We start from the raw sequence: 13149 nt of genomic DNA, 5'->3' as shown, positions 1-13149 counted from the left end.
TTTGGCTCAGTCTAAACCATTTTGAAAGATGTTTTGTGTCTCCAACGCGTCAAGTCTCGATTGTTCGATATCATACTGCATTTGTCAAAAACTCTACTCATATAGTTCCGCAACCACCGTATTTATCTGATTAAGCTCTTTGTGACTTCTGGTTATTTAGCAAATTCAAAAGGTCAGCGCTGGGACGAGTTCAGTTACCACTAGAATACCTCTGTCTGTGTTTAGGTTACAATACAAATGTTATTGACTAATATAAACACTTATAATGTTTTAATTATGATATTATCACTTATTATCAATGGAAGTTCTTAGAGCTGTGAACAAGCGTTTACTGTTCTGGCTAACAGTCCGTCAACAGGATGGCAGGGTAAAGGTTAACGCGTTATATCATCTCTAGATATTTCCACGTATTTGTCTGTCAATTATTTACGTTCTTTTACTTTCTTTGGTATTCTAATTTCAAATATGAGATTGATACGTTCGTTGTTCATTACGTCAGCTTTTCCTGCGTGATAAATTGCTATGTCCAGAACCAATTCATCATCATTATTTCAGCAGAAGATCGTCAACTACTAGATATAATCGCCCCCCCCCCCCTATACTTTCAATAGAACTGATTGGAAGCGGTTTGCATCCAGAGTTTCCCAACGACCTTGGGTCATCTGTGCATCTTCTGATTGACTTCCTTCGACCACTTTATCATCATTATTTCAGCAGAAGATCGTCAACTGCTAGATATAATCCCCCCCCCCCCGCTATACTTTCAATAGAACTGATCGGAAGCGGTTTGCATCCAGAGTTTCCCAACGACCTTGGGTCATCAGTGCATCTTCTGGATTGACTTCCTTTGCAGCGCTTGATAATCCGGAGTATCATAAAGCAAGGCAAGGTATAGGTTATCCCCAAATATATCTATAGGGGGATATACCATTATCGCCACTCTTCGCTGGCGGGTTGGCGATCACAGTGTGGAATTATGGTACGCAGAAGAACGCTGCTGTCCATCCTCTGGAAACTTCTTTGTGAGCAGTTGCAATCCTATATAATTAATACACAAAGTATATAAAATAAAATATTAGATAAGATGCTAAATATGAATTTTATTCAACCGGAATAAAATATACAACAATTGTAGTCGTAACCACTTCAGCTGTAAGAAGCCCACAGTTGGACAACAACAAGGCAGTATCGGAAAAAGACTATACCGACTGTTTTGAAGACTGGTAAAAGAGTTTGCAAAAGTGCATTTCATCAGACAGGGATTACTTGGATGGTGATGAAATTGATTTGGAAGAATAAATAAAGAATATATGTTTTATATAAATTTTTAATGGAATCAGGCGTTACCTCGCGGAAGTCCATACTAAGTAAGAAAAGGACCAATATTTAGCCACTTCCTCATATGCAGTGGTAGTCGTGCAATGAAATGCACCGCCCGCCAGCCCGCTGATAAATGCGTATGCGGCAAACAATGCGAATCATACAATTAGTGCCAAACACAGAGTCAGACTCTGTGTTTGGCACTAATCGTTGTAACATAACTCCTGAAGATGCCCCTTGGAGGGGTGAAACATGTGTTGAGTAAATTGGCGGTGGCGGATGTATGATTCGCATTATTTGCCGCATACGCATTTATCAGCGGGCTGGCGGGCGGTGCATTTCATTGCACGACTACCACTGCATGTGCGGAAGTAGCTAAATATTGGTCCTTTCCTTATTTTTATATAAATTAAAGTATAATAACCAATAAATGACTATTTGTGACAAAAACAATAATTGTTTTTTAAATGTCTCACATACAGACATAAATTAATTATATTTTCGTACAAAATTATATATTTAAACACCGAATGTTGTGTATTAATTGTTCTTGGAACATTAATTATATTGTTTTTGACAATTAAGGTGTTAATGATTTATGTACAGTACAATAATTAGATGTTAATGGGATATACTGTTTATACTGTATTGCTAAATTATAAAATCATTATTATATAAGCTGATAGAAGCATACTCCAAGGCATATGAGTTTTCTAAAAATCTTCATGTCTTGCGTTGCCTGCATCCATCGATTTCTTAACTTAACTTAAACTTGTACCTAACTTGGGGGGAGCTTAATAACGCCTCCTCTCCCGTTCGAGAACTTTAACACTTTTCTTGATAATATATCTGTAGAGATACATCAGAATTAAAAAATAATAGTGGCATCAATTTAGAACGCATAGTAATCATTTGTATGTGAATATTTAGGTAATTTATTAATTTTCGAACGCTTGTTCAGTTTTTTTCTGTTGGCATCCTTGGGTCTTAAAAGTCAAGTGGTATGAATATTAATGTAATATTAAAAAAAATCTGCAAAGTTAAAGGTTAAAGATTACTATAATTTTTAATTTTATTATTGTTTTAAATCAAACCAGTAATGGAAGATTCTGCAATGGTAGATCAACGGTAAATACTATGACCATCCGTTTGTTAGTCGTGATTTTGATTTCTGGATTACAATCTTTTATAATTCACTCCTCGTGCAATCTAATATATAAAATTCTCGTGTCACGGTGTTCGAACTTGAACTCCTCCGAAACGGCTCGACCGATTTTTACCAAATTTTACATGCGTATTCAGTATGTCTGAGAATCAGCTACTATCTATTTTCCATACCCCTAAGTGATAAGGGTGGTCCACCCCTAAATTTTATTTTTATATTTTTAGACAATTTTTTATTTGGTTTTTATTTTATTATGATACAGCATACAAAAATACATACAAACCTAAATTTTCACCTCTCTACGATCAACCCTTATCTTACATTTGTTAATTAAAAACTTTAATTTTTTTGCAAAACAACGTTTGCGGGATCAGCTAGTAATTATATAGAATTACCACTGTTCACTAACAAGTTTCCAGAGGATTGATAGCAGCGTTGTCTATGTACCATAACACCATACGATCGCCAACCAGCTTGCCATGCGTGGTATTATGGTAAATCCTCCCTTAGATATCTTTGGGGAAAGCGCATGCCTTGTGGTGCGTCTATTGGCTAAAACGTTAGGAACGTATGAAAGATTCGTATTGGCTAGTTGAAGTAGCAGTAAATAGATCACATAGGCAGTAGAAGTAATAGCACTAGTGCAGAGTTCCCCAAACTTTTTTGTGTCGTAGACCCCTTGCCATGTTTTTCCGTGTTGGTTAGACCCCCTACTTACCTGATATTGATTTCCTGTAAATTTCTAACCGTAGTGAAGTTTAGTGTTAAAAACTTAAAGTAAAAACACATGTTAATTTTATACATTTATTAATTGAATTTAAATTTAAACTACTCAAAATAAAATTTTGTATCTGTTATGTAAAATATACGTAACATATTAATAATTTTTTACTTCATAGATACTTTTATAAATAATGTAAATGTTTTGATATTATAAGATAGTATGATGTAAGTAAATAGGTACTATCAGTGTATGTGTTGCGATCCACTATCGTGGACCCCCATTTTCATTTCATGGACCCCCAAATTTTTGCTGACGTAGACTCCTTGCAGGTTGTCATAGACCCCTAGGGGTCGATATGGACCATTTTGGGAATCACTGCACTAGTGCGTTTAGTTTGTTGAGTGGCGACCATGGATCAAGCACAGCATAGGGTGTTCATAAGGTGGAGTCTTTTCTTAACTTGCAATAAAGACGGAAGAGTATGCAGATTGCTTTCACGTGGCGTTATTAGTGGTCTTTGGTAGAGGCTATGAATAGCAGTAGAAGTTCTATGTCTGAGATAATTATGATAATATCTCTTAACCCTTTCCACTCCAATGTCGAGTGTCACTCGACACTGATTTTGTTCCGCAAGCTCCACTGTCGAGTGATACTCGACATGGTGTAATACTTCTTTTTGCGGAAAATTTTAAAACAGGAAAGATTTTTGTTACTAAAATGTTTGAATCACGAATGAATGAAACATATTCTAGAATCGCAAGATACTATAATTCAATTAAATTTTACAGATGCTACATAACAGCCTTGGAGTGGAAAGGGTTAAGCCTCAAGACGAACTTTAATAACGCGGCTTCGTATTACGCGATTTCATGTACCTCCTATAACTGTCAAAATCAAAATATTCTTTACTTGAATAGGCAGTTACAAGCACTTTCGAGTCAACCAACATAAAATGTTGGCTCGAAAGGCAGTTCTGCTAAGAACTGGCCAGAAATTCAACAGTTGCTCTTTGTAATGTAATAGCAGTAATCATCTTTCTGAGTGAGCATCGACCTGTTCCTCTTTTGATGTCTTATAGGGAGGCGCTTGCTTTGCAGAGGGTGGTGTGTATGGATTGAAAATTATATAGTATATAAAAAGTTAAAATATATTATCGGTTATATAGGGTGGGCCGTAAATTTTCGCACTTTTGATACATGTGTAGAAATAAAAGTATAAATGCTATTTTGTTTATTTACCGTAATTATTATTTATTAAAAATTATTTTTTAAAAATTACATCGTCGAGATGTGCTCCGTCTCGCCGTTGGCCCCTTATTCTCACGGTTTTGGAGAAATCAAGTGTTGCTATTTGCAAAAATTTTTGGTACACCCTATATATGTGTCAGGTGTATTAGAAACCATGTTATCACGACTCGTGGTTGTCTACCACAGCCACGCGGATACCAAAACGTGTGCTAGCTATGTACTAAAATAATATTTGTTGACGTCCCACGTGTGGACACTGAGTTGACTTGCGTTCGTGATTTACTTTTCATTAGATAATTGTTCTCGGCGCCGTCATATAGATACGCGAAGTCAGTATAATTATTCTTCTCCAACCCGCGGAATCTGCATGGGCCATTGGGCAGCAGTGAGAATATAGTTTAAAAATAAAATAAAATATAAAACATGGTCAAATTTCCTTTGTAGCTTGTACGCAGGAAGGAATTTTTTTTAAAATAAAATAATACATTATGTCTCTTTGTAATGTAATTTGCACAAATTATTTTTAATTCTTTTATAAGATAGTGTTTATACCTATTCACGTGAAACTGATTTTATTTATTTATATATATATATATATATATATATATATATATATATATATATATGTATATATATATATATATATATATATATATACATATGTGTGTGTGTGTATTTGTATGTGCATCCTAAACTGCTCCCTCCTTCATGTCTCTCATCTCCATCCAAAGGTTGTCTGGTAGAGATCGCCTCGAGCGATAAGACCGCCTCTTGTCCTCTATATAAATTGTTTCATTTTAGTTATTATCTATTGTGAATATACACACATAACAATAAAATGTATTTATTTATACACACACACACACTAACATTTATATATATATATATATATATATATATATATATATATATATATATATATATGTGTGTGTGTGTGTGTGCGTGTGTATCGAAAAGACATGAACAATATTTTTTAATGGTATATTTTATTAATTAGTTCCAGCCAAAAGACGCCCAAGGCAATGCACAGACTGTCCCCCAACAACTGTCTGTGTGGTACATACCATAATCGCCACGTTTAGCAATCGGATTGACGATCGCAGTGTGGTATTGTGGTACGCCGAGGACGCTACTGTCCATCCTCTGGAAACTTCTTTGTGAACACTTGGAATTCTATGTAATTAATGCACAAAGCATAGATTATATATGACTGTATTCAGGTTATCGAACCCGCGACTTTACCTACTAATCTACCTGTATGTTTAATGTTTATTTACGATTGTCTTTGAAATAGTAACGATTTTGTTTTTTGGAAGAATTGGTTAAAGAGATTTAATTTATTTTCAAAATTATCTTTTTGTCGCTTTGTGTATATACAATGCTGCTTTATAAATATATGAAACATATACAAAATATCTATACATATACAATAGGTTCATAAAACGTTTATCAACTGGTATCATTACCACCCACAAACCCTTAATACGCGTCGATGGGCGTGGACTATGAAACGGTGGACCAATCAGAATAGCGTTCTCTACTCAACCCCTGTTCGAAATTCGAATATTTTTTTTCCATTCCGTCAGTCAGTGTCGGACCGTGAAACGAGTAAGATGTCTGACCGGTTGTCATTAGTGTCTCATATAACGCGGAGTTATTAGAACGGTTTATATGCCAACTGTTACGGATATATCGGCATCGAGTTGTAAGTATATATTTAAAATAATATATTTATAAAAATTTTGAAGAAATATTAAAATTGTCTTTGTTAACTAAGGTGATATGATATAGGCCATGTAACACTATAAGAAAAAAATATATTCTTTATTTAAAAAAGCTGGTCCCACTTTTAAGACTTCAATCAACATCAAATGTCGGCATTGTTGTCCCTACAGGAAGCTACCGTCGGCTCGAAGACAGTTCTGCTGAGAGCCTGCAAAAAACTCAACAGTTGCTCTTTACAAACATTATTTTATAATGATAAATGCTATAATATTATATAATTAAAGCCCTGATATTTTTTTATTTTGTAATAAATCCCATCTGGTTAGTTTTAATACGCTCAGACGTAATAAAAGGGTAGTTTTAAAATATATTTATTCATTGTGCAAATATGTTAACAGTTCCAAATTTAAAAATTTTCTTTTAACTTTTTTATTCTATTATTTAAACTCAGCTTAATTTTTTAAATATCTACACAGTTTCCGGCATAGTCCAGTGTTTGCCAATCTTTTTTGTGCCATTCACTAAACATAATTTTTAAATCAAGTTTTAGTTAAACTCGTGTGGTCCACTTTAGAATTGCTCCCTTTAACAATCAAATTGCCCCTTGTGGGGCGTGACTCCACGTTGATAAACACTGGCATATCCTAATGTTTTTACATCTATATGTATATTTATGTAAAAAATCATGTACAACCTTAAAGGAAAATTTTATTCGGTAAAGTGACGAATCTCTCTTCGCGTTTTTATTTAAATTTGCGGCTTACAACATGGTGGAAAGAAATACATATATAATTATATCTTACTAGTATTACAATTATGTTATGTAGATAATAAAAATCATTAATATAATTACGGTGAATATTTATTGTTTATTATTATTCTTTTTTATATCTTGTGCTTCGCGAACATTTCCGTCTTCTGTGCAAGATGAAAAAAGAGTATCACAATGTTTTTTTTTATCTAGACCGTTAAATTATAAAAAGCATTATATATAATTTAGTAATATACATAATTTTTTTTATGATTACTCTGGCTATAAATACTGTTATAAATAAAAATAAACAAAATATTACTTTTGAATTTGGAATATATCATACGCACTATATTACACCATTGCCAGTCTTTGGGGATAATTCTTTGGCTTTTATGGAAGCATGGTTTTGACTAGATCTGATGATGGTCTCTTGGCCGCTGTTTATCCAAGTGAACAAGTTTTTCATGTCACCATCTTTTCTGGCAACATATACGAAAAATTATAAAAATCGTTTTGTGCATATATAAGAAGGTCGTGTGGACCCTCAGGGTTGATTGGTATCAATGCGTTAATTTTAACAAGTAGACCAAAGTAAGATCATTGGCGAATATGAAGCTCAACGAATCCGCTGGCTTGGTCACTTGGAGCGAATGGGATCGGATCGGAGCGTGAAGGTAGCGTACTTGGAAAAACCGAGGGGTCGAAGACCAGTGGGTAGACCCAGGTATCGCTGGATCAATCGCGTTGAGGCAGACTTGCGCGAATTGAATGTCAACCAATGGCAGACGATGGCGCAAGATAGAGGAAAGTGGAAGTTTCTCGCTTCGGAGGCCAAGACCCACTTTGGGTCACTGAGCCAGCGGAGTAAGTAAGTAAGACCAAAGTAAGTCATTCCCTCCAGCACCTCAACTAAAACGCGTGGACTTTAATGGGTCCGCTTCTTGAGGTCCAAGTAACATCCCCGTGAAAGAAGAAGAAGAACAGTGTAAATACGATCCTCTTCTTGGTTTTGTTCTAGACGCTTCTATCAATCCATATTTGTTTTTAGCCATCATTTTTACTAATTAGAACATAATAAATTTTCAATTTATGTTATGAATTTATTTTACTTCTACATTTTACCACGACTATTTTATTTATGTTATTTATTTATTCAACGATGTAGCATATTTTATTTTAATTATAATTCTAATTTCTGATAATAAATTAAATAATAATATTGATCACAATTGTATCACAAATACGGGATGCACCCTTAATAAAAACAATTTTTTTTTATTTATGTACTCGTACATATTGCGTATGTTATTTATATATATCACACTTTTTAGTACACATTTACATTTATGTATTTAGATTTCATTTGTTTTATATATTTACTAGATTAAAGTGTATAATTTTGAACATATGCATTTCTTCCAATCTCACTTTGAATCCACATGCAGGTTGAATTTCGTAAAACCTATTCTTAGCTGATATTTAATATGCAAAAGGAATATTCTCACTAAATTTCAAATCTCTAGGTTTTATGAATCTAGAGATAACTTGATGAGTCAGTACAAAGATGGAAATCTTTATATTTATATCTACTCGTATATATATATATTTATATATATGTGGTAATCGGGATGCAGAGATTTACTTTAAAGTCCTTCGTGGAGCACAAACATTTATTCTAAAAGAACTCTTAACCTAAACTGCGCACGCTTCCTTCGTCGTTCAACCGTCGTCCGTCTCCCTTCCTCTTACACGCCTCTCTCTCGCACCATCTGACTTTCCTATTCACGTACACTATAACTTTCCATTCCACATATATAGAAGAATTACACCCTTGTTTCAGCTCGCAGACACCCACTGTAAGTCATAGGGCTTTCCTTTCTACCTATTAGGGGATATACCATAATCGCCACCATCGCCATCGCACTCTGGTATTATGGTACGCAGCATACGCTACTGCCCATCCTCTGGATACTTCTTTATGAGCAGAGGCAATCCTATATAATTAATGCACAAAATTTTAATTATTTAAATTTGTATTTCGGGAATTGAAATTGATTTTTCGATATAAGATTTAATATGTCTATTTATGTTACTACATTATATATAATACTAGCTGATCCCGCAAACATTGTTTTGCAAAAAAAATTAAAGTTTTTAATTAACAAATGTAAGATAAGGGGTGATCGTAGAGGGGTGAAAATTTAGGTTTGTATGTATTTTTGTATGCTGTATCATAATAAAATAAAAACCAAAAAAATTGTCTAAAAAAATTAAAAATAAAATTTAGGTGTGGACCACCCTTATCACTGAGGGGTATGGAAAATAGGTAGTAGCCGATTCTCAGACCTATTGAATACGCATACTAAATTTGGTAAAAATCGGTCAAGCCGTTTCGGAGGAGTTCAAGTTCGAACACCGTGACACGAGAATTTTATATATTAGATTTTACACCAGGTGTATAATATTAAATATATATTATTAACATTGTATGAAATAGTTAAAAAACGCTAGATTTAGGTCGCAGCTGTTGGCGGGTTTCCTCTGAAGTGTTGAGACGACGATCCCGTATTTCATTAATAAATCGGGACTGTCCCGTGTTCTACCAAAACCTAATGCATATAAATAAAATAATGATTATTGTCGGATAACATAACGGAAGCTGCTATCGACGGATGCGCTATGTTGGACCGTGGCACCCGACACACAGTGTAAAAATATACGAAACGTAAATATATTATCTGTGTAACAATAATTACAATATTATTTTTAATACATAAAAACGCTAACAATGTTTATTTATGTCTCTGTTTATAAAAAGCTGTGTCGTTGAACAATAATACACATATCAGAGTATATTTCCTTTTCACTTACACTGTAGGCGAGTAAATGAGATAGATGATAATAAGCATCAACAACTTAAGCATGTGTTTACATGTAACCACTTTTCTAGTAAGGTGCGGAAGTATTAGGACCTTGAGTTCTCGCTGTTTTTTGAAAGATGGCGTTGCGGCACTCTGTGCCTGGAATTTCGTACGGTAACAAATCACCAAAGTAGTGCTATATGTAACCTCAAATTATAGTAGAATAGAGTTTACCACAGTGTCAACTACGTATTTATTTGCCTTTTGTGAAAATGTGTACTTTTGTGCCAAATAAATTGTTTTTGCGGGGAATTTTATTGCACTGCTTTATTCAGAAAAAATCTGCAGCAGAAGCACACAGAATTCTCGTTACGTCTCGAAGTATACTCCCATTAGAGTATATTTCTTTTTCACTAACACTGTAGGCGAGTAAATGAGATAGATGATAATAAGCATCAACAATTTAAGCATGCGTTTACACGTGACCACTTTTCTAGTAAGGTACGGAAGTAACAATATTATATTTAATTATAATACATGCCATATTATGTTCACAGCTGGACATATAATTCCCAAATATGTTTCCAATAGAACCAGTTGCAATGCTAATACGCTAAGTTTGATAGTCCGTGGTCTCTAGCAATTAAAGACCCTAGAGGACATCAGTTCCGAGACATAGCTTGTTCACTGTCACCTTACCAATGAGACGGGTTGCTTTTGTTCGTGGACAAATCTCATTTCTGATACATCTGCAAGGTGGATAGATGACCTACTTCAGGTCTTTAGACGTTGGAGGCAGCTTTCAAACAGTATAGCTGGAAATCTGTTGCCCCTTTTTTGGAGTACCTCGCGTAAATTCTCCAGTCTTGAGTACACGGAGACAATTGTGCCTTACTAATTTTTCGCGTTCTTTCTTAATATCTTTCACTCATTCTTCTTTTTTGTCTTACATTTTCTTTCATTTGTTTACCTTTTATATATCGCCTCTTTTCCTTCACCATTCCTTCTGTTTTTCTTTTAATATTTATATCGCCTTTTTATCTCATGATTTCTTAGTCGTCATTTTTAATTTGTCTAATTTTCTTTTTTCTACTAAATTTGTTTTATTATTTTTAATTACTTACCCTATAACCTTTCGACGGAAAACCAGAATGATCTGGCAGCTTTTCTCTTATTTGTTTGTTCACCAATGAGGAGATCTTCCTTTCTTCTATCTTTTCTTGCAACCGAGACTGGCTTTCAACCCTTCAATCTCCAATGTTCAGCTTTGGACTTCCTACCTCAGAAATGATGGTTCAATTGACTGTTTTCAACAAGGGTTCGATACAATTTTTAATGTAAAGGGGGAGGCAGTTAATAAGGCTTTTTAGTAAGATATAACCTTTCTTGAACAGTGTACCCATCAGCGATGGCGTCAGACCAGGAGTCGACGGACGAGGAGCCTGACAGCGAGATGCTAAGCGACGACCTGTGCCTTCAGGACAGCGACGATGACCGTCAAACGGTCAGGAATCATCAGGTAACCTATACGTATAGATTCCAACTGCAAAGCATAGACCTCTTTAGCTGATAGCAGCTGAGATGATGATATTACATTACAATGAATGAATGTAACCTGACAAAGACAGTTATCCATCCAGAATCTTCAAGAAGACCTGGTGCCGCTCAACTCGTGCTTGCTGCGGCCGCCACGGAAGCTGTTCACCAACTGCCGCGAGCGCTGGCGACAGCAGAACGTCAGCGGTGCGTTTGCGGAGCTGCGACGTCTCGTGCCCACCCATCCTCCGGACAAGAAACTGTCCAAGAATGAGATACTGAGAATGGCTATCAGGTAATACTTTTTAGTTGTATTCTATTTTAGTTCTCTAAATTTCTCTACCTTGGAGTTGTAACCGCAAAACACTAACATCAAAAGAAACCATAGATTTTTATTTTCTATATATATTTCTTCGTGCAGTGAACGTCAATCAGCTGACAAGATGGTGACATAAAGCGGCCCGTGTCGCTCCCAACCGCCGAGTAGTCCTCGCTTCGCACAACTTACACTACACCTCATTCACTACACTATACACCTACACAGGTATAGTCCTTCCACGTGTGTGCGTCTTCGATCTAACTGGGGAATGATCACCTAGCGTAAATGTTTAGTTCACAGACCTCCTGCTCCCGTGGACTCAATTTCGATGAAGCTGTACAAAGCCTAAATCGGCTAGCAGCACTACTTTAAACATCTCTGTTAATAACCAGAAAATTTTGAATATTTTTGATTCTTTTGTTATCATGTAGGTACATCGGTCTGCTATGCGAGGTGCTAGAGTGGCAGAAAAACCACGGATTAATGACGAATAAAGAAAACTCTGACCTGGCGGTGAAATGCGAGTCTCCTTTAAGTCCGCAGACCAGACACCTTCGTCTCAAAAGACCATACTACGACGACGACCGGAGATCCAAGTCCGAAGACTGTGGAAAATACGGTAACGATGAAAACGACGAGAATCTCAGAAGAACCCATCGGAGTGTGGGGTTTAACAAAGACTATTGCTTCGGCAGAGATCACCTCAAGATTTTAAGGACTCAATACTACTTTCCTTCTAGATGGAGGCAGAATGTTCCGTTCAGAAATCTGGCTGCGGAAAGGAATGGAAACAATCTCCTTATGATCGCTCCAGCTCAGACTAAAGATGATAATAAAGACAGCAATGGCAGAAGTAAAGAGAAGGAAGATGGAAAAGATACATAGACTTGCAGATATTTTCTTATGGATCCGAACTGGAGTTTCCCTGACTTTTATTTCTAGTTGTAATGTATTCCCATTGAGAATCAAATAATATGCAAGATTGTAAATCCATACACCATGTGTATTTGACCCGAATGCACGCGAGAACAAGCATTGCAGTTGTGGTAAATTTGGAATATGAAAGTTTTTACCAGTAAAAGTTACTGAACTTAAACTATTATCAGCCTTTGACAGATGAAGTCAGGTCATTGTACTTCTTCACAATAGAAAGCAGATTGATTTTCGGGGACCCTCGCACCTATGACTCCAATTTTGTTGGGCTAACTTGACGGGGGTCAAGACTCCAGTGTACCTTTGGGGTTCCATCTGGAACACTTTGGGAGCTAATGATCTATGATCTCAATATTGAGTTACCTTTTCGACCTTAGTTAAGTGACTATAATTGTTTTAAATATTTAAACAATTATCATAGATGTATGTACAGTATAATAATTTCGTGTAAGTTTCAATTTATAGATATTAATTTTGACTTATATATGTTTTGGTAAACTGATGACTGCATTTAATAAATGCAATATTATTTTCAAAAAATACAGCTTTTTTTAATATCTATGCT

General features: G+C 35.4%; 1 protein-coding gene across 1 annotated transcript; it reads left to right on the top strand.

The window, feature by feature from the left end:
• The first annotated feature begins 6063 nt into the window (after positions 1-6063).
• Positions 6064-12610, top strand: HLH3B (Helix loop helix protein 3B). The gene is made up of 4 exons (XM_068768111.1): positions 6064-6161; positions 11191-11315; positions 11437-11627; positions 12083-12610. The coding sequence occupies exons 1-4, from the start codon at positions 6128-6130 to the stop codon at positions 12534-12536; spliced, it is 804 nt and encodes a 267-aa protein (XP_068624212.1). The 5' UTR covers positions 6064-6127; the 3' UTR covers positions 12537-12610.
• Positions 12611-13149: the final 539 nt, after the last annotated feature.

The sequence above is a fragment of the Battus philenor genome, unplaced genomic scaffold (assembly GCF_028537555.1).
Source record: "Battus philenor isolate CCGP_79_NKW_IND1 unplaced genomic scaffold, ilBatPhil1.0.hap1 SCAF_24, whole genome shotgun sequence".
Taxonomy (NCBI): domain Eukaryota; kingdom Metazoa; phylum Arthropoda; class Insecta; order Lepidoptera; family Papilionidae; genus Battus; species Battus philenor.
This window is presented reverse-complemented; position numbering and strand designations above follow the sequence as displayed.